The sequence below is a fragment of the Leucopleurus acutus genome (genome assembly GCF_964270905.1).
Source record: "Leucopleurus acutus genome assembly, chromosome: 19".
NCBI lineage: Eukaryota > Metazoa > Chordata > Mammalia > Artiodactyla > Delphinidae > Leucopleurus > Leucopleurus acutus.
Window position 1 is genome coordinate 28,555,868 of NC_139161.1, and position 26,670 is coordinate 28,582,537.

The following is a 26,670-nucleotide window of genomic DNA, read 5'->3' on the forward strand; positions in this document are numbered from 1 at the left end:
TACAAACAAGCGGATCATACCAGGTGCTTAGCACAGTGCCTGACATATAGAAGGAATACTAGAAATATTCACTTCCTTTTCAAAAGCAAAGTTTAAAATTAGTTTTCAAATGGGCTAGAAGTAAAGTAAAACTTGGATACAGAAAAGTATGGTGAATTCATGGCATAAAAAAAAAGACTGGGGGGCTTCCCTGGTGGCGCAGTGGTTGAGAGTCCGCCTGCCGATGCAGGGGACACAGGTTTGTGCCCCGGTCCGGGAAGATCCCACATGCCGCGGAGCGGCTGGGCCCGTGAGCCATGGCCGCTGAGCCTGCGCGTCTGGAGCCTGTGCTCCGCGGCAGGAGAGGCCACAGCGGGGAGAGGCCTGCGTACCACAAAAAAAAAAAAAAAAAAAAAGACTGAAGAAGGGTCTAAGCAGTATACATGTTACTGTCAAGCTCACTGACCTCAACAAGTTAAAAACCATTCTGCATTAGTTTCTTCGTAGGGACAGGACTCTATTCACAGGGTTACCATGAGATGTTTTTTGAAAAAGTACAACATTTTGCAAGTTAAAAACTGTTGCAAAATATAATATATATTCATCAATAGATGGATGGATAAATGTAGTAGATACATACAATAAAATATTAGCCTTAGAAAGGAAGGAAATTCTGACACATGCCACAACATGCATGGACCTTAAAAACATAATGCTAGGGACTTCCCTGGAGGTGCAGTGATTAAGAATCCGCCTGCCAAAGCAGGGGACACAGGTTCGAGCCCTGGTCCGGGAAGATCCCACGTGCCATGGAGCAACTAAGCCCACGCGCTGCAACTACTGAAGCCCGCGCACCTAGAGCCTATGCTCTGCAACAGGAGAAGCCACCACAATGAGAAGCCCGCACACCACAATGAAGAGTAGCCCCCGCTTGCCGCAACTAAAGGAAGCCCATGCACAGCAACAAAGATCCAATGCAGCCAAAAATAAAACAAAATAAACATTATGCTAAGGAAAATGAGCCAAACTCAAAAAGAGAAATACCACTTATACGAGGTACCTAGAATGGGCAAATTCATAGAAACAGAAAGTAGAAAAGAGATTACCAGGCGCTGGGAGGAAGGAGGAATGGGAAATTATTGTTTAATGGGTACAGAGTTTCTGTTTGGGATGATGAAAAAGTTCTCAAAATGAATAGTGATGTTGGTTGCACAACACTGTAAATGTACTTAATGTCACTGAACTGTACACTTAAAAATGATTCAAATGGTAAATTTTACATTATGTATATTTTACCACAATAATATTATAATAATAATAATATACACACACATATTAAAATTACAGACTACAATAACAACTTGTATTGATGACCTAATGTAGCAACCTAACGTAGCAGTTCTCACGTGGCTGACCCAGAAACCTGGAGATTACCAATACTCTTTTGGGGGTCCAGAAGGTCAAAAATATTTCCTTAACATTACAGATCTTTTTCACTCATTTTCCCACAAGTATACAGTGCAGTTTTTCCAAAGGCCAGACATTAAAGAGACTTGCAAAAATGCACAATGATACCACTCTTTTCAGTAAATTTTTGTTTTGGAAAATATGGTTATTTTTCATTAAAAAAGTATGTTATAGTCACATTTAATGAGATTATTATTGTTATTTTTCAATGAATTATAAATAAATATTTCAAAAACTGCAGTTTTCATTTCTAGTATGGTAAATATCAATAGATAAAATCCTATACAGGGACTTCCCTGATGGCACAGTGGTTAAGAATCCGCCTGCCAATGCAGGGGACACGGGTTCGAGCCCTGGTCTGGGAAGATCCCACATGCTGTGGAACAACTAAGCCTGTGCACCACAACTACTGAGCCTGCAGTCTAGAGCCTTCAAGCCACAACTACTGAGCCCACGTGCCACAACTACTGAAGCCCATGCACCTAGAGCCCGTGCTGTGCAGCAAGAGAAGCCAAAGCAATGAGAAGCCCACACACCACAGCGAAGAGTAGCCCCCGCTCGCCGCAACTAGAGAAAGCCTGCATGCAGCAACAAAGACCCAACACAGCCAAAAATAAATTAATTAAATTAAAAAAAAAAAAAAAGCCCATACAAAAGCTCTTTGGAGTTCTCAATGATTTATTTTAAATGTTAGGAGGTCCTGAGACTAAGAAGTTTGAGAACCACGGACTTAATGACATCATTCTAAAAGTGTTTCTTCCTCTCTTACTAACTACTATAACAGCCTGATCCTTGGTCTATACACGTATTTCTCCCTCACCTGCTGTCCATTTCGGATAAAAGTTCCAAACCAAGTCCGGACTTTCGCATTTGTTCCAAGAAGTAAACCACTAACAAAACAAACCAAGTCACTCACTCCGTCTTCACTAGCTTCATTTTTAGTATGATCCAAGGTCAAAGCCACTCCAAGACCTGGCAAGTGACATTCTTCCACCTAACAGAGCAAAGAAAACAAACTGAATTCAGTATCATAAGGAAAAGGGCCAGGATGAGCCAGAATCTAAAGCATCTGAAGTTTAGGGGAGGACATAACACAAAACATAAAAACCCACAGAAGAAGGTAATACATCCCGTCTATAACTATAATTCCAAATCTCTATAATATTCTAAAATCATCTTGAGAAGAGTTCCTGGTCCTAATATAAAGGCTTTTATCTCAGAAAAATAATAAGATCTCTTACCACCATGCCTCGGACCTTCAGGGCCTGAGAAGGATTCATTTTACATAAGAAGCGTAAGGCATCCGTCCTCCGCCTTCCTCCAAGACTCTCTTCATCTTGTCGTTCTCCATTTTTGATCAGGCCCCTACAAACTGAACATTTAATAGGCTCTATTACCTTAAGCTTTGTAAGTAGGATATCAGAAACAATTTTTTCAGTCTTGAGAATCGCTCATTTATGCAGATTAGACACTACAGAAGAAAAGGATCAGGAAACTTGAAAACATAGCAATAGAAACTGATCAAAATAAAGCCAAGAGTGAAAAGAGACTCAAAAAAATGAACTGTGACCTGTGGAACATCAAATAGTCAAACATACTTGTAATGTCTCAGAAAAAGAGAATGAAAGACAAATATATATATTTGAAGAAATTTTTCCAAACTTGATGAAAACTAAAAACCCAGAAGTTCAATAAATCCCAAGAAGGATAAACACTAAGAAAATCATACCAAGACACATCATAATCAAATCTCTGAAAACCAGTGATAAAGAGAAAATCTTAAAGGTAGCCAGAAGGGATAAAAAAAAAAAAAAAAACAAATAAAAGTAGCCAGAGGAAAAAAAGGAACATGTACAAAGGAATAAAGATAAAAATTACCAAAGTCAACAGAATGACATCTTTAAGAGCTGAAAGGTCAACCTAAACCTATCATGTAATATTCAGTAAATCTCTTAGAAACAAAAGGGAAATATTATCAATACCTCCATTTTTCAAATGAGAAGTTAAGTATCTTGATGGAGATCACACAAAGAGTGAGTGACAAGGTTAGAAATTATGCCCCCCGGGGCTTCCCTGGTGGCACAGCGGTTAAGAATCTGCCTGCCAATGCAGGGAACAGGGGTTCAAGCCCGGGTCCCGGAAGATCCCACATGCTGCGGAGCAACTGCGCCCGTGTGCCACAACTACTGAGCCTGCACTCTAGAGCCCGCAAGCCACAACTACTGAGCCTGCATGCCCCAACTACTGAAGCCCACGTGCCTAGAGACTGTGCTCCGCAACAAAAGAGGACACCACAATGAGAAGCCCGCGCACTGCAACAAAGAGTAGCCCCCACTCGCTGCAACTAGAGAAAGCCTGCGCACAGCAACAGAGACCCAGTGCAGCCAAAAATAAACAAATAAAAATAAATAAATAAATTTATTAAAAAAAAAAAAAAGAAATTATGCCCCCCAGATCCAGCATCTTTTTCTGCTTGACTCTCAATTCACGAATTACCTTGCTCAATAAATGTAATTTTTATTTCACTCAGACCCAAACAACAATCTTCAGTCACTAGCAGTTTGAAATAGTGGCGAAAATTTCAGTTGATTTTTCTCAATTTCTACCCTATACTTTTCTGCAAGCTGATAGCAATAAGGCTAAAAAACAAAGGTCTGATTGCTGGTATTTCTGATTACGTATATCTCGTACTGCTCTTTGGCTATTTCACAGATACATGTTCTCTCCCCTTTGTTCACGGAACACAGGGATTATATATTCTATTTCTTTAGTATTTTTTACTTCCCTATTATAGCACTGGTGACGAATGGCCAAAAAAAAAAAATTTTGCTGCATACTCACTGTACTTAAATCTGTAACCTCAAAACAATTTTGAATTCTCTAAACTCAGCATTTCTACAATGAATACGCACTAATAAATTTTCAAAAAATAAAATCTCAAATAAAACCCTATAAGTGTTTCTTCTTAGCTCAAACAATAGGTCCTAGGGACTTCCCTGGTGGTGCAGTGGTTAAGAATCCGCCTGCCAATGCAGGGGACATGGGTTCGAGCCCTGGTCTGGTAAGATCCCACATGCCAAGGAGCGGCTAAGCCCGTGTGCCACAACTACTGAGCCTGTGCTCTAGAGCTCGCGGGGCACAACTACTGAGCCTGCGTGCCACAACTACTGAAGGCCGCAAGCCTAGAGCCCGTGCTCCACAACAAGAGAAGCCACTGCAATGAGAAGACCGCACACCATAACGAAGAGTAGCCCCCACATGCAGCAACTAGAGAAAGCCTGCACACAGCAAAGAAGACCCAACGCAGCCAAAAATAAATAAATTTATATAAAAAAAAAAAAGGTCCTGTACATGCCCAAGCAAATCTCTTCAATATCCCATTTTAAAATTACATTTACCTTCATTAAAACTATCAGGAACATTGGCCACCAACAGACACAAGAACCAGGCACCATTTCTAACATGGAGCAAGGCTTCAGCTACATCAACTATAGGAAGCAGGGATGGGAGCTCTATAAGAAAACAAAATCAGTGTTACTACTAAGGAGGGATATTTCATTGTATCATACATTAAACATCTTTTGACATTTCACCAATGTCATTTAAAAGTAATTAAAGTACTTTCTTTTCATAGTCTAGAGTTGAACTGTCCAGTAGGATAGCCAGTAGCCACATGTGACTATTTAAATTAAAATCAAATTAAATTAAAAATAGTTTCATTCCTCAATCACACTAGCCACATTTCAAGTACTCCATAACCACATGTGGCTAGTGGCTACTGTACTAGACAGCACAACACAGAACACTGTCATCGCTGTGGTGGACAGTGTTGGTCAAAAGAGTTACTTTCATGAAAATTTTCTCTGCATTTTTATGTCCTCTATCTTTTAATTCTGATCATGCATACCTATTATAAAGAGCCCAGAAAATACAAAAAGTGCAAAGAATATAAATAAAATCAGCTCTAATCCCATCACTCAAAGTTAGTAATTTGAAAGATTTTATTTTAATCCCCCTATGGGTATTACTTTTAACAAAACTGGGATTATATTCTACTTACCATTTTGCCACTTGCTTTTTTCATTTAACATATTGTGAACATTTTCCAAAATGATTAAATTTCTTCAAATACACCACTTTAATGGCTGCACAGTATGCTATACTATGGAAATAATATAATTTACTTAATCATTGTCCTACTATTAGTCATTTTTGACCTAAACTTTTAAGGTACATTCTTAATTAGGTGAACCTTAAAATAGCACAACACTCCAGGTTAAGAAGTTACACAGTATCATTTAACAAGAAACTATATCTGAAATTTATCTTAGCACTCATTATAGTACCTGCTTGTAAAATACAAAGTACATCTGCAGCTTCCTCCAAATAGACTGGACTCTCAAATAGCTCAGATGACTTGAAAAAAAATTCTCCATTGGACTCAGATACCTTTAAAAAAAAGAAAGAAAAAAGAAATGATGAACTCTCTTAATTTCAGGTAATGAATTAGACCCCTTACTATTTTTGTAATTATTTTTTGAGCTTACAGACCATGTCTCTTAATAAGTCATTAATATACTACAGTAGAATATGCAGTACTGGATGAACGTACCAATTTAACCACAATTAGTCAAGTCACATTGTTATTCCAGACATGCAATATGAGTCTTGATAATTTATATCTATACAAATATTTGGAGAAATCTGGAATTAAAGATAAGACAAGCCAAAGAAATGAACTAAGAATGCTACCTACATAAGTTGTAGTTCAAAAAAAAAGCTAAAAAACTATAAACTGAAAGCAGTATAACAGCTATAAATTCATGTTCTAAATGAAGTGTGGGAAAAACAAAGAATAAAAATTTAGGTCATCAAAAGTACCAACCAGCTTTTCTGAAAATTTCCTACAGAAGTTTCATTGCTACATCTCCCATATGCTGAAGGGTGCTGAACTGAAAAACTGGAAACCGCTCAGAGGAGGCAGGTCACTTATTTCATTAGAGGCATCAAGTACAGTATTAAGAAAAAGATGTAGGAAAATATTAGTTAAAATTAAAGACTGTCAAGAATTCCCCAGCAGTTCAGTGGTAAGGACTCTGTGCTTTCACTGCTGATGGCCCGGGTTCGATCCCTGGTCAGGGAACTAAGAGCCTGCAAGCCACATGGTGTGACCAAAAAAATAAGAAAAATCAAACATAAAAGAAAAAGAAAAAATTAAAGACTATCAGTATAGTAGAAAAGAGCTGAAGTAAATAACTTTGTAATAGAAAAAAAAATTAAGATTTGTAACACATCTTAAAAACTATCTAGAACTAACTAAATCTGCCCCCCCCAACAGTATTTTCTTTGGAAACAGAATTTAGGTTTTTTTGGTCCACAATTGATAAAACTAAACTTTATTTATTATAAATTAACTAACCTTGAGATTCTCAAAGTACAAAACATTTGCTTCTCAAACTCTGGGCCCAATCTTATATAAGACATCTTAATATGAAGATCCAATTTAGTTCTCTGTATGGTAACTCCTAACATTCACAAATTTAAAATTCAGAGTTTCAATTAACCATTATCACCCAAAAGTCCATGACCTAAAGTAACCTATGTACACCCAAAACTAATATAACATTGCAAATCTTCAATAAAAATAAATAAATAGGGACTTCCCTGGTGGCGCAGTGGTTAAGAATCTGCCTGCCAATGCAGGGGACACGGGTTCGAGCCCTGCTCTGGGAAGATCCCACATGCCGCAGAGCAACTAAGCCCGTGTGCCACAACTACTGAGCCTGCGCTCTAGAGCCCATGAGCCACAACTACTGAAGCCTGCGTGTCACTACTACTGAGCCCACATGCCTAGAGCCCGTGCTCTGCAGCAAGAGAAGCCACCGCAATGAGAAGCCCACACACTGCAGGGAAGAGTAGCCCCCGATCGCCGCAACTAGAGAAAGCCCGTGCAGCAACGAAGACCCAATGCAGCCAAAAATAAATAAATAAAAATTTTTTTAAAAAATTTTTTAAATAAAAGAAAGAAAGTAACCTATCATTTTTCTGAGATGAGAGGTTGAATAGCCTTCTTTAGTATACAGGAACAATTCAGCCACCCAGTGAGTGAAGCTAGCCAAATATCCCACGTTCAATTCAGCTTTGATACGCCCCAGTCACCGTTATGTATGAGGTACATAATTCAATCAGTATCTAAAGGAATCTCACACATTTTTTAGGAATCACGTACATATTTCACAACATTTTATGAGAGAAATTATATCCTATAGAGATATTTTCAAATTTTGTCATTTATACAACTCTTGAGCTATATATCTTTCTAAATATCAAGAAGCCGTTGAATGGACTCCATACAGAAAAAAACCTTGATAGAGAATGCAGAATAGACATAAATTAGAGAAAATAGTAATTAGAAACAGCCTTTAAAAGCAGGCATTTAATATCCTTTCAAGCCTTTGAAAGGAAGACACTTACATAACAAATAGAAATATGTGTACGAGAGGATGCAACCTGCCTGCCTTCTTGCCTGTTTCTACCTTCTATGTGTAGACATCAAGTCATGCATATTTTGAGCTGTGATTAAAATAGACGCACCTTGTTCATAATTGCCAAAAGTTCACTAAGCACAAGACGCAATCGACGAGGTGAATCACTGTGTTCAAACTCTAAAGTCAGTCCATGCTGCAGCTGTGATACCAGGATGCTCTCTCCACTGCCTCCTCCAAGTTTATGCCTAATAAAGTACAAACGTGTAAAACAATTATGAGAACACTGGCACAGAAATAAAAGCATAAAAATGACCTTTTACAGAAATAATCTACAAAAGAACATATGAATTCTTTTCATATATTTCATGAGTGTATTACTTCTGAAATATTTTGTTTATCTATTTCAGAGATTCACAACCTGTGTAAAGACTCCATTACAACTGACAGTTAACACCCACTTCCATTAACAACAGTGGCTCACTACTGGATCCACAATGGGGAGGAAGGACAAAACAAATGTCCAGAATTTGGGGGACTCAGTACAAGCTTAACAAGCCTCCTATAGGACTTCCCTGGAGGTCCAATGGTTAAGACTCCGCACTTCTACTGCAGGGGGTGGGGGTTCCATCCCTGGTTGGGGAACTAAGATCCCTGGTCAGGGAACTAAGATCCTGCATGCTGTGTGGCAGAGCCAAAAAAAAATAAAAAATAAATAAAAATAAAAGCCTCTCAGGAGATTCCAATAAATCCTTCTACTCTAGGGGAACTTACCTTACCCCCTTCCCACTGAAAGTAATTAGCCTAATCAGTTTAGCCTGAGCACAACAGTGTATATAGCCAAAGTTCTCAGCACAACATTTTACAATATGGAATTCAAAAGACCCTAGAGGCCTTCCCTGGTGCCGCAGTGGTTGGGAGTCCGCCTGCCGATGCAGGGGACACGGGTTCATGCCCCGGCTTAGAAAGATCCCACATGCTGCGGAGCGGCTAGGCCCGTGAGCCATGGCCGCTGAGCCTGCGCGTCTGGAGCCTGTGCTCCGCAACGGGAGAGGCTGCAACGGGAGAGGCCGCAACAGTGAGAGGCCCGCGTACCACAAAAAAAAAAAATACAAAAGACCCTAGAATTTTAATTATAAATAAAAAATAACTTTAAAAAATGCTCTCCAGGGCTTCCCTGGTGGCGCAGTGGTTGAGAGTCCACCTGCCGATGCAGGGGACACGGGTTCGTGCCCCGGTCCGGGAAGATCCCACAAGCCACGGAGCTGCTGGGCCCGTGAGCCATGGTCGCTGAGCCTGCGCGTCCGGAGCCTGTGCTCCGCAACGGGAGAGGCCACAACAGTGAAAGGCCCGCGTACCGCAAAAAAAAAAAAATGCTCTCCAAAGTTCAGATTCCCAATCTTCTCTTTTTTGGAAGAGCGTACTGCAATAAGAAGCCCTAAAATCTCCAAAAAAATTTGATTCCCTCTTTTCACGCAAATCGAAATAAATACCAATCAATCCACATATTATATAGTATTACATTACCTAAGCTGCTGTTCTTTGCTGGCATCCTGTTCTAAAGCATGAAAGTCCACAGACAACAAAGCAACAATGGAATTGACAGCTTCCACTCCAGAGAGAAGACGAAGGATGAGTTTTTTATCCTGAGCCCAGCTTTGGCTCTGGTCAGCAGGAGCACAAAGTGCCATCCGCACCAAGCAGGGCAGGAGAAGTCTTAATTCTGGGTCACTTAAAGATGCCAAACGAACAACGTCCACCTTCTGCATTGCCTCAAAAGCAAAAGGACTGACAAACTGAAGGCTTGTACACTCGGTCATTATCACTGTTGATCCTAGTGGTTAAAAAAAAAAAGTAGGGGTATAACTCCACATGTATGAGTTCCCCTCTTTTTAAAACCTCTGAAAAACGTGGTTTATCTTTAATAGGCCCTGATGTTGGCAATATTCCTGGCACAATTAAAGGCTCCCTATGTTTCTACTGCCACCTGGAAAATGAGAAAGAAAACAGAGTATATTAATGTCTCTTTCAGACTTAGGGACCTTCTGTTCTAATACTCCCATTTTGCAAAGAAGGAATATGAAACCCAGAGAGATTAAGTAACAGGCCCAGAGGAGTATTACTAGTCAGTGGCAAAATCCAAGGCTGAACCCTCATCTACTAAATCCCAGTCCAGTAATTTCTCCACTGTACCAGTCCTATGAGTGCCACAATGCAAGTAAAAGGACAGCATAGTTAAGGACGCTCACCTTTTGTACCTCTTTATTTTCACACGCCTACCCAACATATGTGAAGAACCGTTAAGCTTCTCTTTCCCACCCTCCACGAGTCGGTGGAAGCGCTGGTAAATCGCCTCACTAGCCAGAAGTTAGGACAGTTATAACGCCCTGGAGACCTTAACACTATCCTATATCCCCTGTGTTACTAGTAACAAACAAACAAAAAACCAGCTGTGTAGGTGCAATTAGCTGTGGGAGAAAGCTGAGTCCCACTTGGGCACTTCTCTGTCTTCAAGAGCAATCAGAAACAGAAAAAGCAAGTAAAAGGTCGCCAAAGCCATCCCCTTTGAGACCCACAGACTAGCAGAAACGTGGGTAACAGAGGGCTGGGCAGAAACGTTTTGCTTTTAAGCAAAAGGAGCTGGCCTTTTAACAGAGGGGCGGGCTGATAGAGCCGAGGCGCCAAGACATGTGTGCTCATAGGTCTGGCCCCGGGCGTAACGAGAACCAACCAATCCCTCTGGCTGAGAAAAGTCGGGCAGGTTGCGGACATGGACCCCGAAACGCTCTGACGCCTGAGAAGTGAAAGCTTCATACCTTAAAATCTACCCTCCAACCTCCCGGTACCCCACGGGGATTCGGCGCCCTAGAGGCGGCACTAGAGGCGGGACGCGGTAGAAATCTAGAGCGCTGTCCGAAGTTGGGCCTAGGCGATAATCCGGATTCCCCAGCCCTGGCTGTGCCCTGAGTCGACCTGGGCAGCAAAAACCCAGTCGCCGGGACCAATCGGGGCAGCGGTGCGATGGGGGCTCGATGAGGACACCGCACAAAGGCACAGCCCGGGCTGAAGGGAGGGGAAAGCGGAGGAGACTGCTTCAACCTGCACAGAGCACCTTCATTCATCCCCAGCGCCTGGCTCCCGTCGGCCACCGTACTGGACTGAAAAGAAGGGTTGCTGCGAAAGGAAAACCGGAGACGTCGGCGATGATGCAACGGCACGCATGGGCGGCTCCACCCACTTCCGCCTTCTCTGTGTGCTCTACCCAACTTCCCCCTGGGAGTTGTAGGGTCGTGCTGTTTGCAGTCTCTTTTCCAGAGCATACCAGCTGAATCCTTTTAGATAAATCATTAAGGCCCTCCGAACTGCAGTTTCATCATCACAGGACTACCGTGGCATTCAAATGACAACGTGTGTAAAAGAAATGTTAAAGTTGGGACTTCCCTGGTGGCGCAGTGGTTAACAATCCGCCTGCCAATGCAGAGGACACGGGTTCGAGCCCTGGTATGGGAAGATCCCAGGCATGCCGCGGAGCAACTAAGCCCCGTGGCCACAACTACTGAGCCTGAGCTCTAGAGCCCGAGAGCCACAACTACCGAAGCCCCCGCGCCTAGAGCCCGTGCTCCGCAACAAGAGAAGCCACCGCAATGAGAAGCCAGCGCACCGCAACGAAGAATAGCCCCCACTCACCGCAACTAGAGAAAGCCCGCAAGAAGCAACGAAGACCCAAGGCAGCCAAAAATAAATAATTAAAAAAAAAAAAAAGTTAAAGTTGCCCCCACTATTCTTTGACCAGAACACTAATAGAACCAGACTGTACACATTTCTTTCCATCTCTGCCTATACAACTGTGGTGCCCTTTCAGCACCAGTTTTATAATCCTAGGATTTGTTGGAGAATTTAAAAAGCAATCTAATCCCAAGCCTTCTTCTGCTCTCGACCTCAACACACAGTCATCAATTAAAATTAAACATCTTCATTTCGGGTTCTCAGGAATCATAGATCCTTAGAGGACGATGGATGGAGTTTAAGGAATTCTCTAGAATCCGTGCAAAATTGTGAGTGTTTGACAGTTCTTCTGGAAAGAGGGTCCAAAACTTGCAACAACTTCTCAAAGGAGTTTTGATCACCCAGTAGATTGAGAACCTCTAGTCTCTATATATTTTCATATTATTTCTGGTTCCTGATTCAACCAATGTGTATTTAACACCTTCTATTCAGCAGATATTATGCGGGGAGCCGAAACAAAAACATTTTACAGAGATACAGTACTTAATAGTTTCTAAAGCTTTGACAAAGGGATAATCTCTCTAAAAATAAGGTCTGCTTTCAACACGAAAAATCAGCAAAGGAAGAAAAGAACTAATGTGTGTTACAGTGTTTCTCAAACTTTTTTCCACCTGGCCCACAGTAATACATTTCACATTGTGACCCAGAGCACAGATATACATGTATATCCACATTTACATGGAAACAAATGTTTTATGACATAATACACATATTACATGTCATGTATTCTATTTCACTTCTTTAAATTGCTGGTCACTGCACACTAAAATTGATTTCACAATCAATTTCACAATGGGTTACAAACTGTACAATATTGTCACTTTTTAGGCTGATAATCTATTAAGGACCTACTTACTGAACACTTGCTAGGCACTAGTGCTTTGTATCTGTTATCTGATTTAATTCTCTGAGGTAGGTAATATTATTTCCATTTTACAGTTGTGGGAATCGAGAGTGAGAGGTTAAGCAATTTCATTCTCCCTGGATGATCATTTCACAAGAGTGAAGGGAATTCAAACACTGGTTTGGGGGATGAATAAGAGGAGGAAGTGGATATGAACTAAGTGATTTTTTTTTTTTTGCAGTACGTGGGCCTCTCACTGCAGTGGCCTCTCCCGACGCGGAGCACAGGCTCCGGACGCGCAGGCCCAGCGGCCATGGCTCACGGGCCCAGCCGCTCCGCAGCATGCGGGATCCTCCCAGACCGGGGCACGAACCCGTGTCCCCTGCATCAGCAGGTGGACTCAACCACTGCGCCACCACGGAAGCCCCGAACTAAGTGATTTTTAAGATCTCTTCCAATTCTGTTTATGATCCTGTAATCACTAATGGAGACACAACATGTACATCCATCTTGATCTGTAGAGAATAGCAAATCATATCCTACCTGAATAAGATATCTAGAGTGTAATGGTGATGAGTATTGATCCTTATCTTCCTCCAAGTACCCTTCTCTTCCAATTTTTATCTCAGTGAATATTTCTAACACCCAGAGTTGCTCAAGCTAGAAACCTGGAAGTCATCCTAGACTCCAACCTCTCCCCCTCATATCCACTTAGTCAACAAGTCTTTCAAATCTACATTGTAATGTTTGCCAGTGAAATCATTTTTGTAATCATTCTATAGAACTCAGAAATCCTAGTGAAAAAAGATTTATTCATGAGCTTTTGAGTTTTAGATTGGCTTCCTCTGAGGCCTACTCCCTAACTATACTAAAACCAATTTTTAAAGACTTGGCAGATCAGATGTTTACTTAAGGCAGATTCGGGAACTTCTAGAATGGTAAATAATGCTAGAAATTAGCCTTTGATTATCAAAGGAGTATCTTATCAAAGGATTATCAAGAGTATCTTATATAATTATGGCATACCTTTTTGTTATTAAATGTTTGAGGAAATAATCCCTTTTTAAGACCAATGTGGTACTGAGGCTCATTACCTTTTCTCCTCATGAAAAGATATGTTTCATCAATTCTATGATGACTTTTTTTCACATTTTAACATCTCTGAAACTGGGACATCTTACAATTACTAGGTGTTAAGCTGTACTTGACAGTATTTTTTTTTCTTAGTGGTACATAAAATGTTTTGCAATTACTGGTGTCTTAGATTTGATGAAACATGTTATAAAGTTCCTATACTTTAAGTCCTGGATGAAGTGAACATTCACCTCTGACTGGCTTACTTTGCAGAGCACAGGCTCCGGACGCGCAGGCTCAGCGGCCATGGCTCACGGGCCCAGCCACTCTGCGGCATGTGGGATCTTCCCGGACCGGGGCACGAACCCGTGTCCCCGGCATCGGCAGGCGGACTCTCAACCATGACTGGCTTACTTTGATTTATTCTTTCCTACTTTATTTTTCAATCAGACTAAGGGAAGAAAGAAAAAGAGAAACAAAAAAAGAGAAAAAAAACAGTATCTACTGTGTTTCAGGTACTCTAGGTGCTTTTATGTAAATTATTGCCCAGTAAATGAGCTTCAACAAATTAGAAGACTTAGGTATTTAAAGGAGCACCAATGTTCTTTGGAAATAGAATCACGGAATTTCAAAAGTACAGGGATCTCAGGAGATATCTAGCTCCAGTTTTCTCAACATGGAACTCTTTTTATAATTATCCTCAACAGTGTGTCTATTTTACAAAATTTCTTCAATTGTTTCTGCCTGTCAAGAACCTTTGGACTCTTCTTTTATACCGGCTATCTGCTTTGGCTAAACATATCATATCTGCATTAATTTTTTTTTTTTTTTTTTTGTGATACTCGGGCCTCTCACTGTTGTGGTCTCTCCCGTTGCGGAGAACAGGCTCCGGACGCGCAGGCTCAGCGGCCATGGCTCACAGGCCTAGCTGCTCCGCGGCATGTGGGATCTTCCTGGACCCGGGCACGAACCCGTGTCCCCTGCATCGGCAGGCGGACTCTCAACCACTGCGCCACCAGGGAAGCCCTACATTAATTTTATAGGTAAATTGTTGAGTACAATTGGGTCCAGCCAAGGTTCTGTAGCATAACATTAGAGACATCCCTCCAAGTTGACATAGCTCCACCAATCAAGCCTTTTTGGGTATAATTGTTCAACCAATTATGAATCATCCCAACTACTAAAACACTTCCCTTCTAAGGGATAAAGTTCACTTTCTTTAAGGTGACACTCAAAAGACAGTTTTTTCGTGGTCCGACTCCTCTCTAGCCTAGACTTCTGCCATGTCCCACCATGGTGCCTCCGTTTTAGTCAGTCTGAACTGCTTGTTTCCCAAACCCTTCATGTTATTCATGGGTCTTCTCCCCTACTGTTCTTCCTGTGTGGAATGCCTTTTATTCTCTTTATGTAGTAACCCCCAAGTATCCTTTAAGTCTCACTTCTAGTGTTCCCTTGTAAGAAATCCTTTCCTGACAAATCACCTATCTCTTCATTAGACCTAAGTACCCTTCTCCAGTGCTCCCAAGCCACCCTTTGCTTCTTTCCATCGTAGTACTTCATATATTACCCTGTAACTGTTAGAATTTTTAGTCTGTCCCTCTCACCAGAAAGTAAGTACTTTGAGGGCAGGATTCATATTTATTTCTTTGTCCTTGGCACACAGTATGGCACTTACTATTGGTTTTTTAAATTAATTCAAGCATGAATTATGAAACCTTAAATAACCTGCTGAATGTGGATTTCCGTGATCAGTTTATCAATGCTGTGAAAATAAAATATGAGCTTGATTTCAGCTATTCCCTCTTGTATATGCACTGCATTGTCACTCATACCACTTTAGAGGGCTTATCAAACTGTTTATACAAATGTTTCTCAGTCGACCGAGGGCTTAAGGTCAAAGGTTTGTATCTCATTACTAGGGTAGATAATCAATTCGTTTATTGAACGCATAGTGCTTTATCCTGGCTTCTGAGGATCTTGTTCCTAGAGTCAAGTAAATTTGTTAGTAGCTCCTAGGACATAAGTTTTTTAAACTTTAAAAACTGGGCAAGTTGTAATTTCCACTCTTTCAGAACCCTTCATTTTTACAGTGTTTCTGAATTCGTATCTGCAAGTTTTTTCAGCACCCAGGATGTAATTCGTTTGGGTGTGGAGACTTGAGACTCCTTTAAATCAGTTAACCGTCTCTCAGATTTTAACTCCATCATGTTATTTTACATTTTAGAGCCTGGAGACCCTTCAAGCTGATATCTTTTTAGTGGGGGTAGTTTGGGACAGAAGGGAGATAAAGCTTGAGTACTAAATACTTTACCCTTTGTATCTTTTCCATCCTTGCTCTTGCTAGAAACGTATTTGTTGTTGCCATTAAGCATCTTTTTTCTCTTGCAAGCCTTAGTTTATTCTGGATTTGACTCTTCTAGAGAACACAGGTATTATATTAATCATCCTTCACATTTGTATTTTAAAAATTTCGAAGTGTTTTTTGAAGTTTCCTTGGAGGTTCACGAAGCTGGTTAGGAAGATATGGTTACGGTTGAGTTCACGTACAAATGAGCAAATTGAGACTTCGAAGTGGTTCAATGATTTGTCTGAAGTCACAAGCAAGAAGGTGGCAAAACTAGGAGTACAAGAATCCTAATCCAGTGACGCCAAACTACTTCTACTAATGTGAAAAAGTTCCAAGTAATTAAAATGTTATAACTTCATTTAAATTATTTGCAAAACTCACACTAAAGCTAAGTTGTGTAATTTCTGGTATGTTACAAGAAGTCTATACGAAAAATATTACAGTGCCTTACTACATGCTAAGTGTTGCATTGGAACTGTATGCAAAACAGACCAAATTTCTGCCCTTATGGAGTCATCTGGTAGCAGAGGCAATCAATTATAAACTACAAAAAACACTATGAAGTCCCCATATAGTGTTACAATAAGAATATATAACAATAAGAGTATATAACAAGGGGCCCTGATCTGAGGCAAGGGTATACGTGGTAAGTAGGGGGAGGCCTTAAGGGAAGAATAACTGTGGGACTTTCAAAGAACTCAAATGCCTAGGAGGCTAGGAGAACACAGGAGAAAGGCCCATTCTGGGGCTTGTGGAGAAGTAGGCAGAGGACAAATCATCTAAGACTTTTGGTATCTATCTTTAGAGCAAGAAGCAGCCATAAAGGGTTTTAAGCTACCAAGTAAAGAACATACTGAAAGTAGAGAGACGAAGTTAGGAGGATATTGCAGTGGTCCACCCAGATAAGGTTCTTCTACCCTAATCACCTTTATAGCATTGCACAGTGCTAATTTAGACTAAGGTCAGGCCAATAGAGGCAAAAATGGACATATATGACAGTAAATACAGAAGACCAACAGTTTTTGCTGACTGGTTACAAGGAAGAGTTTGTGGTTGGCACAACTGAATGGATGGTAGTGCCATTCACAGTGACAAGGAACACTATTAAGGACCAGGTGGTTTTTGTGGAGGAAGATTGTTGACTTTAGTTAAAAGTAGATTTACTCAAGAAACAACAAAAGCAGAATCAAGACAAACTCAGGCATTCTGAATGCAAGCCTATAAGACGCTACATGGTTTGGGGACTGTTGAAATGTATCACTAAGATTTTTTTTCTCTGTAGTAGGGAGTGGCAAAGTAAGGGAGTTTTTAAACATCAATCTTTTACCTTCACAAAAGGTCATTCCTGAAACAGTGCTGGTGGGTCGCTCTGAAAGAAAAAAAACACCTCAAACAATATTAAACAGAATTTCTGGTTACAGCTATAGGACCCTGAGAATGAGGGCTCTTTAGTTTTCAGTCCAGGATTGATGTTTTCTAGCGTATACACAGGAAGATATTGGAAACTGTAGACTTAGTATCAGTATAGATGATTCAGGAATACTTTCACAACAGTTAAATTTATCTTTTACCATGAGCCGAAACCACAGACTCTCTTCCTTTCTCTTTTGTTTTTGCTTATGTGAACCCTTCAAATAACCCAGTGTGCCCTTTGGACTTCCATACTCTTAACTATACGTTCTTGGGTGCATGGGGAATTGACTTATCTGAACCAGTTGTTAATAGAGCAATACACCCTGAATATCTTGTTAAGCAAAGCCTGAACATTTAACATGCCTGAGAGATAACGGTCCGTTTCCCTAGAAACTAACATTTCAAAGGTTATTTATTTACTACAAATAGCTGAATAGAGCTCAAACAGCATTTCTACCTTTATCCTGAAGTAGATGTTCTGCCTCCAGACTTCTTAAAAACCTACAATGACCCTATAGCTCCAAATATTTAATAGTTCTGTAGTAACAATTTTGTCTTGGGCATATTTTGATAATAAAATCATTAAACAGAAAAAAAATTGTTAGAACATGTTGTAATTTTGATTCTAGAATTGTGATAAATGTATATTTGTACCTTTAGTAATAAGCTGATATTATTTCAAATCACCTCATCAAGTTCATTAGCAAATACATACAGGTATACCTCGGAAACATTGTGGGTTTGGTTTCAGGCCACTGCAGTAAAGCAAATATAATGAAGCAAGTCACATGAAATTTTTGGTTTCCCAGTGCATGTAAAAGTTATGTTTACACTATACTGTAGTCTGTTAAGTATGCAACAGTATTATGTCTAAAAAAGCAATGTACATACCTTAATTTAAAAATACATTATTGCTAAAAAATGCTATCATCTGAGCCTATAGTACCAGTAACATCAAAGATCATTGATCGTCGTAAGAAATATAATAATAAAGTTAAAAATATTGTGAGAATTACCAAAATGTGACACAAAGTGAGAAAATGCTGCTAGAAAAATGGCACTGATAGACTTAACGCAGGGTGCCATAAACCTTCAATTTGTAAAAAACCCATTATCTGCCAAGTACAATAAAGTGAAGTGCAGTAAAATGAGATATGCCTGTACTTACGTAAATAATGTGCTACTAATATCAAGATGCCAAGGTCACTTGCATGTGCAATATATTCCTTGTAGAACATTTCAAAATGTTCACCATATTCCATGATTTTACCTCTCAATCTGTAGTTCTTAATTCATATGGAGAACTTGGCAGAAGTTCTGCAAGAAAAGATTCCCAGGGATTCACTACCATCTTGAGCTTTCAAGTCTTAGATTTTGCCATGATGTACCACAGTGGGTCACAATGTAAAAAGTATATTTCCCTAAGGTAGGGAACATGTCTGTCTCTAAGCAGCTTGAATTCTTAACAAATACTGAAGAAAAAATATCAGTAAGCCACTCAAAATAGGATTTTTCAGAGATTGGTTTTCAATACTTAAAACTACAAACAGTAAAGAAAGGGTGTATGTAGTTGGGCAACAAGTGAGTACCCCTCCCCCCCAAAAGCTTGATTTGCAGGTGTTTTTATTTATTTTAAATTATTTATTTATTTATTTGGCTGCACTGGGTCTTAGTTGCTGTACATGGGATCTATTTTTTTTAGTTGCAGCATGCAGGATCTAGTTCCCTGACCAGGGATCGAACCCGGGTCCCCTGCACTGGGAGCATGGAGTCTTAACCACTGGACCACCATGGAAGTCCCTGCTTTTTAACTTTAACATAAAGTTAAACTGTTTTAATAGTTAGAAAAAAAATCAGAGGTAATATAAACCATAAGACAAAAAAATTTTAAATAAATGTTCCAACAACATACAGGATTCTTTCTTTTTACTTCCGCTGTCAGAAACGATTTTAAAATGACCACAACAATTTTGGGATCTGTCCTTACTCAGCTTAAGTTTGGACAAAAATATTTTAAACAGAAGCTTATAAAAAATGCGCAGAGCTATTTTCAGTGGGTTGTTCATATGTGAACAACACTTTTCTGGGAGTTCCCTGGCAGTCCAGTGGTTAGGACTCTGTGCTTTCACTGCCAAAAGCCCAGGTTCAATCCCTGGTCCAGGAACTAAGATCCCCCAAGCTGTGCGGCACAGCCAAAAAAAAAAAAAACAAAAACAAAAAACCCCACTTTTCTTATGTTTCAAAAACATCTGTGTGATTTAAAAGAGACACAATTAAGCTTTAAATATTTGAAGGTAACTTGTTTAGACTAGAAAACATATCAAACCGATCAGCCTAAAAGGAATTAATACGTAGGTACATATACAATTTTCCTGTATATTATACACCGAGGTATGATTAAAATCTTTAAAAAAATAAAATACTTCAGACGAAGAAATTGAAACTCCATTAGTCAGTTTTTAGGTTGCCCCTTTTCATTTATAAGTGACATAAAAATACTACTTTTTACACAAATTTAAGACAAATATTTTCAACAGAATGAGACACCACAATGAAGGCTTCATGAATAATTTATTCCATTTGAAGTTTTTTTTTTGTTTTTGTTTTTTTTAAAAAGTATAAACCTTTTCATTTCCTCAATCACAATTTGTACAACTCAGTGTTATGGCATTCGGCAGCAATAGTGTTTGTTCCTTCTTCTTTTTTTGTTGCGTTAAAGAAAAAAAAAAAGCAATTGGACCATATTAAATCTCACTGCTAAACAACTTTAAAACGCCCCTTCATAAAGTGACCAAGCTATTTTGAGAGAGTTGATGCGGACATGTCCAGTAATGACATTACAATTTGTAGTTTAAACTCAGTAACTTTAAGGTCCACAAATCCAGTTTACTTTGAAAACTAAAGCTATTTTAAAACTTCATGAATACATCAACCTGAGGAGTATTTTAGGTCCCAAATCCAGTTTTTAAATTAATACTCCACAAAAAAGAAAACATATATATAAAAATTTAAACACAGTTCTGGGCCCATTAAAACACCAAGAAAAATCGAAAGGTCAAGATTTCTAGCAGATTTTTTTGAGGGGTGGGGGGAAACAAAAAAAAATGTATGTCAAAAACATTTTTCCTTAATTTAGACAAACTAAACTCTTAAGAGGAAACCCAGACCAAAACATCATTCATGCAACATTAAATGTATTAACAGACTGATATGCGATGCCATAGTGGATGAATAGCAAATTATATGATGCAACAGCATTTAAAAACTTCCTTTTAATGTATTCAATTTGAACATTTTAAATAATGCAACATAGTACTTTGATATTACAGTATTAACATAGTGCTTGATTAAAGATCTGAAAATCTTTGTAGTAACACATTAAGTTAAAAAATTACCTCAGAAGGTAAATATGAAGACGAAAGGAGAATATTTTAATACAGTAATCTGTGCCATACTGACAATTGAGTACGAATACAGCTGAGGATAGTTGACTAAGTAGTAAGAGCTTACTTTTAGTGGTTTAAGAAAAGTTAGAAAGATTTAAAAATTACAGCTACTTTAAAATTTAAGGATTACATATAAGTACACTTGGTGGCCTTCTGGCCAAACAATAAGGTGTACAGAAATTTATTCATACAGTGTTAATTCACAGTCCTGATAACTGAATGGCTTGCATAAGAAAGGTATGGCTAGATGTTTCTCACTGGCTGGAAGCAGACATTATATAACTAATCTTTTAAAATGCCAAAATATTCAACTCCCACCCTGCTTTGTAATGGATAACTGCACAAAAAACAGACATTAGCACTGTAACAAAGAAGTCAAGGTGTTGGTGATCAACTGGTATAAAGTATATTACTTTGCTTACCTATTTAAACAAAACAAAACTACCCATACTTGTCTGTGACAGTACATTAGTAGTCAGATCCATCATCCTGCATGAAAGGCTTAATTTATTTTTTTTTCCTGAACCAAATCTCCTGACCTTTTCTAATGGCTATTTAATAATTTTCTATTTGAGTGTGAATTTATATATGAAGGGCAAAAAAAATCTTATCAGTAAATCCTGTATATTTGGGAACTATTCCCTGATTCCCAGATAAAAAGGAATTGTATAATGGGTTCCTTCCTTATGGCTCCATATAAAAGAAACTATCAGGGAATAATTTTTTAAAAATCTGTTTTCAAACTGAGGTGTGGTTACTATAGGCTAGTGATTTAAACAATTGAGAATACAGCTTTTATTTGTAAGAGTCACTATTGAGTTAATAAAATATATAAAAAAGGATACTGTTTTAATAGAAATTCCAAATAAGCATCTTTCCCCTCAAATCTCAGACAAGTTTTTTTTTAAAGTACAGAAAAAAATATGCCAACATAATCTGTAGTGTGTTAGCATAATTTAAGAACAAATGCAGAGATGTGATCTTTAAATTTTAACTTCAAAATATGCTGACCATTGGGATTGCATTATAATTTTGAAGAAATGATCAAAAACCTCTGTCACCAATTGTTTTTTTCTATAGGAAAAACAAGACTTGCTAATGTTTCAATATACACAATTTGAAGAAATTATATTGTTCATAAGAAAGTGATATTTAAGCTAAGCATATAGTATTTACAAAACAAGTTTCAGTTAAAAAAACAAAAGCCAACCAAAAAACAACAAAACATACCAAATTACAGTTTTGTAAATACAATCAATTTTGTCCTTGTAGAGAATTAGTGAACATACAAATTCAAAATTTAGCTAGACTGCTTCCAAGAAAGACAGGTAGACTTGGCGACTGTGAATTCAAGTCAGCGACACAGGTAGGAGGCTAACTTGGACTCTCTTGTGAGCAGCACTGTAGAAAGGATTTTTTAAGGGGATAAAGCCTGCATAGAAGCAGTTATCTTGGCATGTGCAAACAAGAAGAGGGAAAGCTGTATTGAAGGAAGGGGTGAATTAAAGTCCCTAAAATTCAAGTCCCTTCTTTAGGGAGGTGAGAACCTCCTTGGCATATGCCCTGCCTTAATCTGAGCTGTGTTACAGAAAAGTACAGACTCTGGTGTTTGGGACTGCCATCTCCAAACCAAGAAAATTAAATAAATAAAAAGGCAAAAGGAAACAGGTTAAGTTTAGAAAATGGTTCTTTAACTAGTGGAATAGTCTGAATACCAGATTCACTGAGGATCTATTTACACCACAGTTTGATTGCACTCACACATCCATACATATGCATACTCTCACACACATTCCCAATCTTTAATTAAAAAAAAAAAGTCAATCAAGAGTGACTGCTCTTAAAATAATTTGTAAAATGCCTAGAGCTGGGCTAAATTTCAACCTTATAGCAGATCCTGAAGATAATTTTCATAAGTAATAATATTCCCATGCCTAGATGTGCCACTGTTAAAACAACAACAAAAAATGTAAGCATGTAACATTAAACACCAAAATTAGTTTAAGCATTCAGTAGCAAATGTTTTTCTTGTAAAACTAAGTTTCTTTCACTGGAAATGGCCTGAAATATTAGTCATAGCCCTAAACCATAGTACAAAATATAACTGAAGAATTCTCATTTTATTCTAAGTTAAACCACCTAACAATATCACTTGTATATTGCCATCATGTTATTCTGTAAAGGTGTGACTGATATATAAAATGTTGTAAGACCTGGTACCTTTTCAATTTATAAACACAGTGAACTTCATTACTGTACATGTACTCTGCAACTACAGCTTAGCTGTAAATCCTCCACACACAATGGTATGGACATTATTCCCCCTCTATCCCCATTAAACTGTACATCAAGACAATACAAATTTACTGTCCCACCCACCCCCTTACAAAAAAATAATACTCTAAAAGCAACCCTACTGCAACTTTTTAATTAAGACGATTACATATATTTTAGACCAATTGCTTTAAAGCAAGAAGGCAGTATAAACCTTCTAGGAAAATTTTTATAAAAGAGGTTAAGAAATATAAGACAATTTATACATTTAAAAACTTACAATAAATAAGAGATGCAGGCATTTTGAATACTAGATACTATAATCCAATACAAGAACATCTTGATGTTCTGAAGCCATATGTTGAAATTCATTGTTCCTCATGTTTCCTTCTCCATGCTTTTAATATTCATTTAACATGACTGGGTACTATGGCTCATTACTTTTCACAAATACTGTGACTGGAAAAAAAAGGTTAATTTTGCTACGAAAATGTTATAATACGCTTTGTATGATCAGTCATCATCCTAAAGAGTTCAGTATAGTCAATGAAAAATAACAGGGTTATCGCCCATACCCCCAAGTCAAAACAATATTTGTTGAAGTAATAAGAATTAGACCCCATCACAAATGACTTTCACTGAGAAGATAACTGTAACTTAATCTTGCAGCGAAATATCTTTTTCCCTTGTTCTTTTCTTGCACAGTTCCATCAAATGAAGATCACAGCATATTCATGATAAAGTTATATAACTGATTCAGCACCACAAAATGAATTGGGAGACATGAGCGTCTGTCCTGGATTGCAGGGTCACAGGTTAGCCAGGAGAGTGCATTGTACTGTTCCAAAACAAACCTGAAAAGCAAGTAAACTATGTTAAGTCACGTGTTTACTTGCACTTTAAATTCTGGAAGCAATTTCCAATGATGGCATCTAAGATTCAAAGTCAATTTAAAGAAAAAAGTGGAAGGTATGAAATAGAGAGTCTTGAGGAGACTAAAGAAAACTGATTTTCATTAAAATTGTTCTCAAAAGTAGATTACACGTGTTAGAAAGAAAAGCACTCACTCTGAATGATATATAATTCATCTAGCAATCCAAGGGTGCATAACTGTAAACTACCGCCAAAAATGAGAAAAATACATAAGGATCAACATTGTATTCTTGCAAAGTTGTTATGGAGAACTCTTAATGGTAAAAAGAGCTGTACCTGAGGACATCTGAAGTCTGATTTGAGTCAAGTGGGTGGGAGTGTTTACTGTGAAGCAGCTCGTCAGATTGCACTGAAGGCACGTGGAGGTGCAAAGAGGCCTAAAAAATAACAGGTAATCAGTCAGCCAAATGGAAAAGATCTGTTGGTTTTACCTTATTCTCGCAAGGTCTCTTCCTTGATGAAATACATTTTAGATCTATGTAATGAATGGGAGCCACTATAAACATGTTTGATCTTCTTCTTTAATTCATTACATAAGTAATTTTTAAGTGTGAACTTAAAACTTTTTCAGCTTTATTGCTTTTGAGACCGCATAATAATCCTGAAAAAGGATCTCTAATTATTTGCTAAGTGTAACCTGCCTAGATATGTAAAGTAAATGTTTAAGAAAGCACAAAATTGATAAACCTGAGTACAGTCTCTAGGTTACACAGACTGTACAAATTAACCTAGGCCTAGCAATGAAAACAGTAATAGAAGTAAGCATATGCAAATATTTTACTTAGGAAGTGATAAACCTTAAGCAGAGCTACCTCTGGTGGAATTGTGAGCACAGATGCATTCCTTTGCCCACTCAATTTCACAATGGAGGCTTAATAACAACTGGCACACCCATTTAGGTATGGCAATGAAGAATGAAAGAAAGGAATGTGGTACTCGTTTCACATTTCAGTTCCACAACCAGGGATCAAACCCGAGCCCCCTGCAATGGAAGTGCACAGTCCTAACCACTGGACCACCAGGGAAGTCCCTGTAGAAACTCTTGACAGGTCTCATTCTGTATACTACTGTAAAAGGTACTATTTTATATTTAGGTGTTCTCTCCTCTACAATTGTAATATACGTATAAAATCTTGTTGTATATTCAGAAATATAACCAAAAATATGTTTCAACTGCCCATAAACTCTTGATTTGAGTTATAAGCAAACGTCTCTCATGTGGCAGATCACTACAAATAAATGAATGTACTTAGTATACCAGTGCTCTAATTTCAATGATAAAAAGATTTTTTAATCATCTAGGTAACAACCTATTTTTTTCCCAAGCCAAGAGAAACATACCAGATGGTTTTATTTGCCTATGGTATAGAAATAAAATGGGATGTATGAAAACAAAAGGTGAACAAAATTATGGTAAGTTATGCCTTACCTGATAATTCAGACCAGAAGTCCTAATCTTGTTACACTGTATCTGAGGGTGAATGCCCACTTTACACTATCCTCTCTGCAAATATTGAGTAGAAAAGAATCTGGATAGTCCCTTGGACTTTTTGTGAAGTGGTGTTTCTTAAAAATATGTTCTGTGAAACACTATTAATAGGTGTTACCCTTTTCCTGTGTATTAAAGTAAGCTTGGTAAATGGCAGGTAAACAATGTTATTTGCTGCTGTTTTTCAGAGCTTTTAATGTGTATTCTAACAACAAAAGGGGGGTGGGGGCAGAAAGCACATGTAGCACTTCCGAAAGCACCGAAGAACACTTTGTTTTGTAGAAACTCCAAGGTTTACTATGATGCAGAAACCCCCTTGGGAATATGTTCTTGTAATGAGATCTGTATAGACCATTGCACGAAGAATAGACTGGAAGAGGAAGAAAAGTCATATGCTAGAACTATTACCTTGGCCAACACTCTCTAATTATATTACTTCACTAATAGTCAATTCAGATCAACAGCTCTTGTATTCTTCATGAATGTGCCACAGCAATTCATTGCTTAATCACAAATGTCACTGACTCAATGGTATGTGAGCCAAGGGAACCAAGATTTAATAGCAACAGGCTTAAAAGACAGCAACAAGCCTATTGGTTAAAGTAACCACTAAAATATAACCCTAAAAAACTAAAGCATACTATTCAATTTTTACCCTACAAATAAAAATCAGCTGGCAAGTAGTTAGGTTAGCATGATTTATGGACTAAATCAGTCAACTTCTGGTGGGTTTACATAAGTGAAATCAGATCTAAATTTGTTATTTTGGAATAGGAGTAGTAGCAGCAGGAACAAACTCTAGATAGGGCTTTCATGTCTCGTTTTACCATTTTATGATTTATCTCAACCTTGTTATATCACTTGCTAATGAATTTGTTTCGATAAAATAAGTCACTGTGGGTCTGAGAATCTCATTACTTGAAAACCACTCAATAGTTTTAACAGCAATTTACACAAAGCTAGAAAGCTTTTTTAAGGAGGTAGTAAATGGATCTAAATATCAAATATTTTTACAAAGATTACGAAACCTTTAATTCCCAAAATGAGGCATAATAGGAGTGCAGAATGACATAATTCAAAGAATAATACTATATAATCATGAAAAGATCCAGGTTTTAATCTTGAGTCTACTA

At 38.3% G+C, this 26,670-nt stretch overlaps 2 protein-coding genes across 8 annotated transcripts in view; both read right to left on the reverse strand.

Annotated features, from left to right (window-relative positions):
- The window catches only part of INTS2 (integrator complex subunit 2), a 52,418-nt gene extending 41,353 nt beyond the window's left edge, over positions 1-11,065 (reverse strand). For 2 of the 7 annotated variants that reach the window (XM_082860170.1, XM_082860164.1), the window contains exons 1-7: positions 11,031-11,059; positions 9,459-9,765; positions 8,041-8,179; positions 5,793-5,895; positions 4,845-4,958; positions 2,688-2,818; positions 2,267-2,440 (exon numbers count right to left, since the gene is read on the reverse strand). In XM_082860170.1, coding sequence (XP_082716296.1) covers positions 2,267-2,440; positions 2,688-2,818; positions 4,845-4,958; positions 5,793-5,895; positions 8,041-8,179; positions 9,459-9,765; positions 11,031-11,049 — 987 coding nt within the window. In that variant the 5' untranslated portion in view covers positions 11,050-11,059. Of the gene's footprint in view, positions 1-2,266; positions 2,441-2,687; positions 2,819-4,844; positions 4,959-5,792; positions 5,896-8,040; positions 8,180-9,458; positions 9,919-10,180; positions 10,490-10,747 lie in introns of those variants that run through there. The other 5 variants (XM_082860165.1, XM_082860169.1, XM_082860167.1 and 2 more) reach the window with 5 other exon arrangements.
- Positions 11,066-19,413: 8,348 nt separating this feature from the next.
- The window catches only part of MED13 (mediator complex subunit 13), a 95,363-nt gene continuing 88,106 nt past the window's right edge, over positions 19,414-26,670 (reverse strand). Inside the window, exons 29-30 of the mRNA XM_082861415.1 lie at positions 24,325-24,425; positions 19,414-23,969 (exon numbers count right to left, since the gene is read on the reverse strand). Coding sequence (XP_082717541.1) covers positions 23,837-23,969; positions 24,325-24,425 — 234 coding nt within the window. The 3' untranslated portion in view covers positions 19,414-23,836. The remainder of the gene's footprint in view (positions 23,970-24,324; positions 24,426-26,670) is intronic.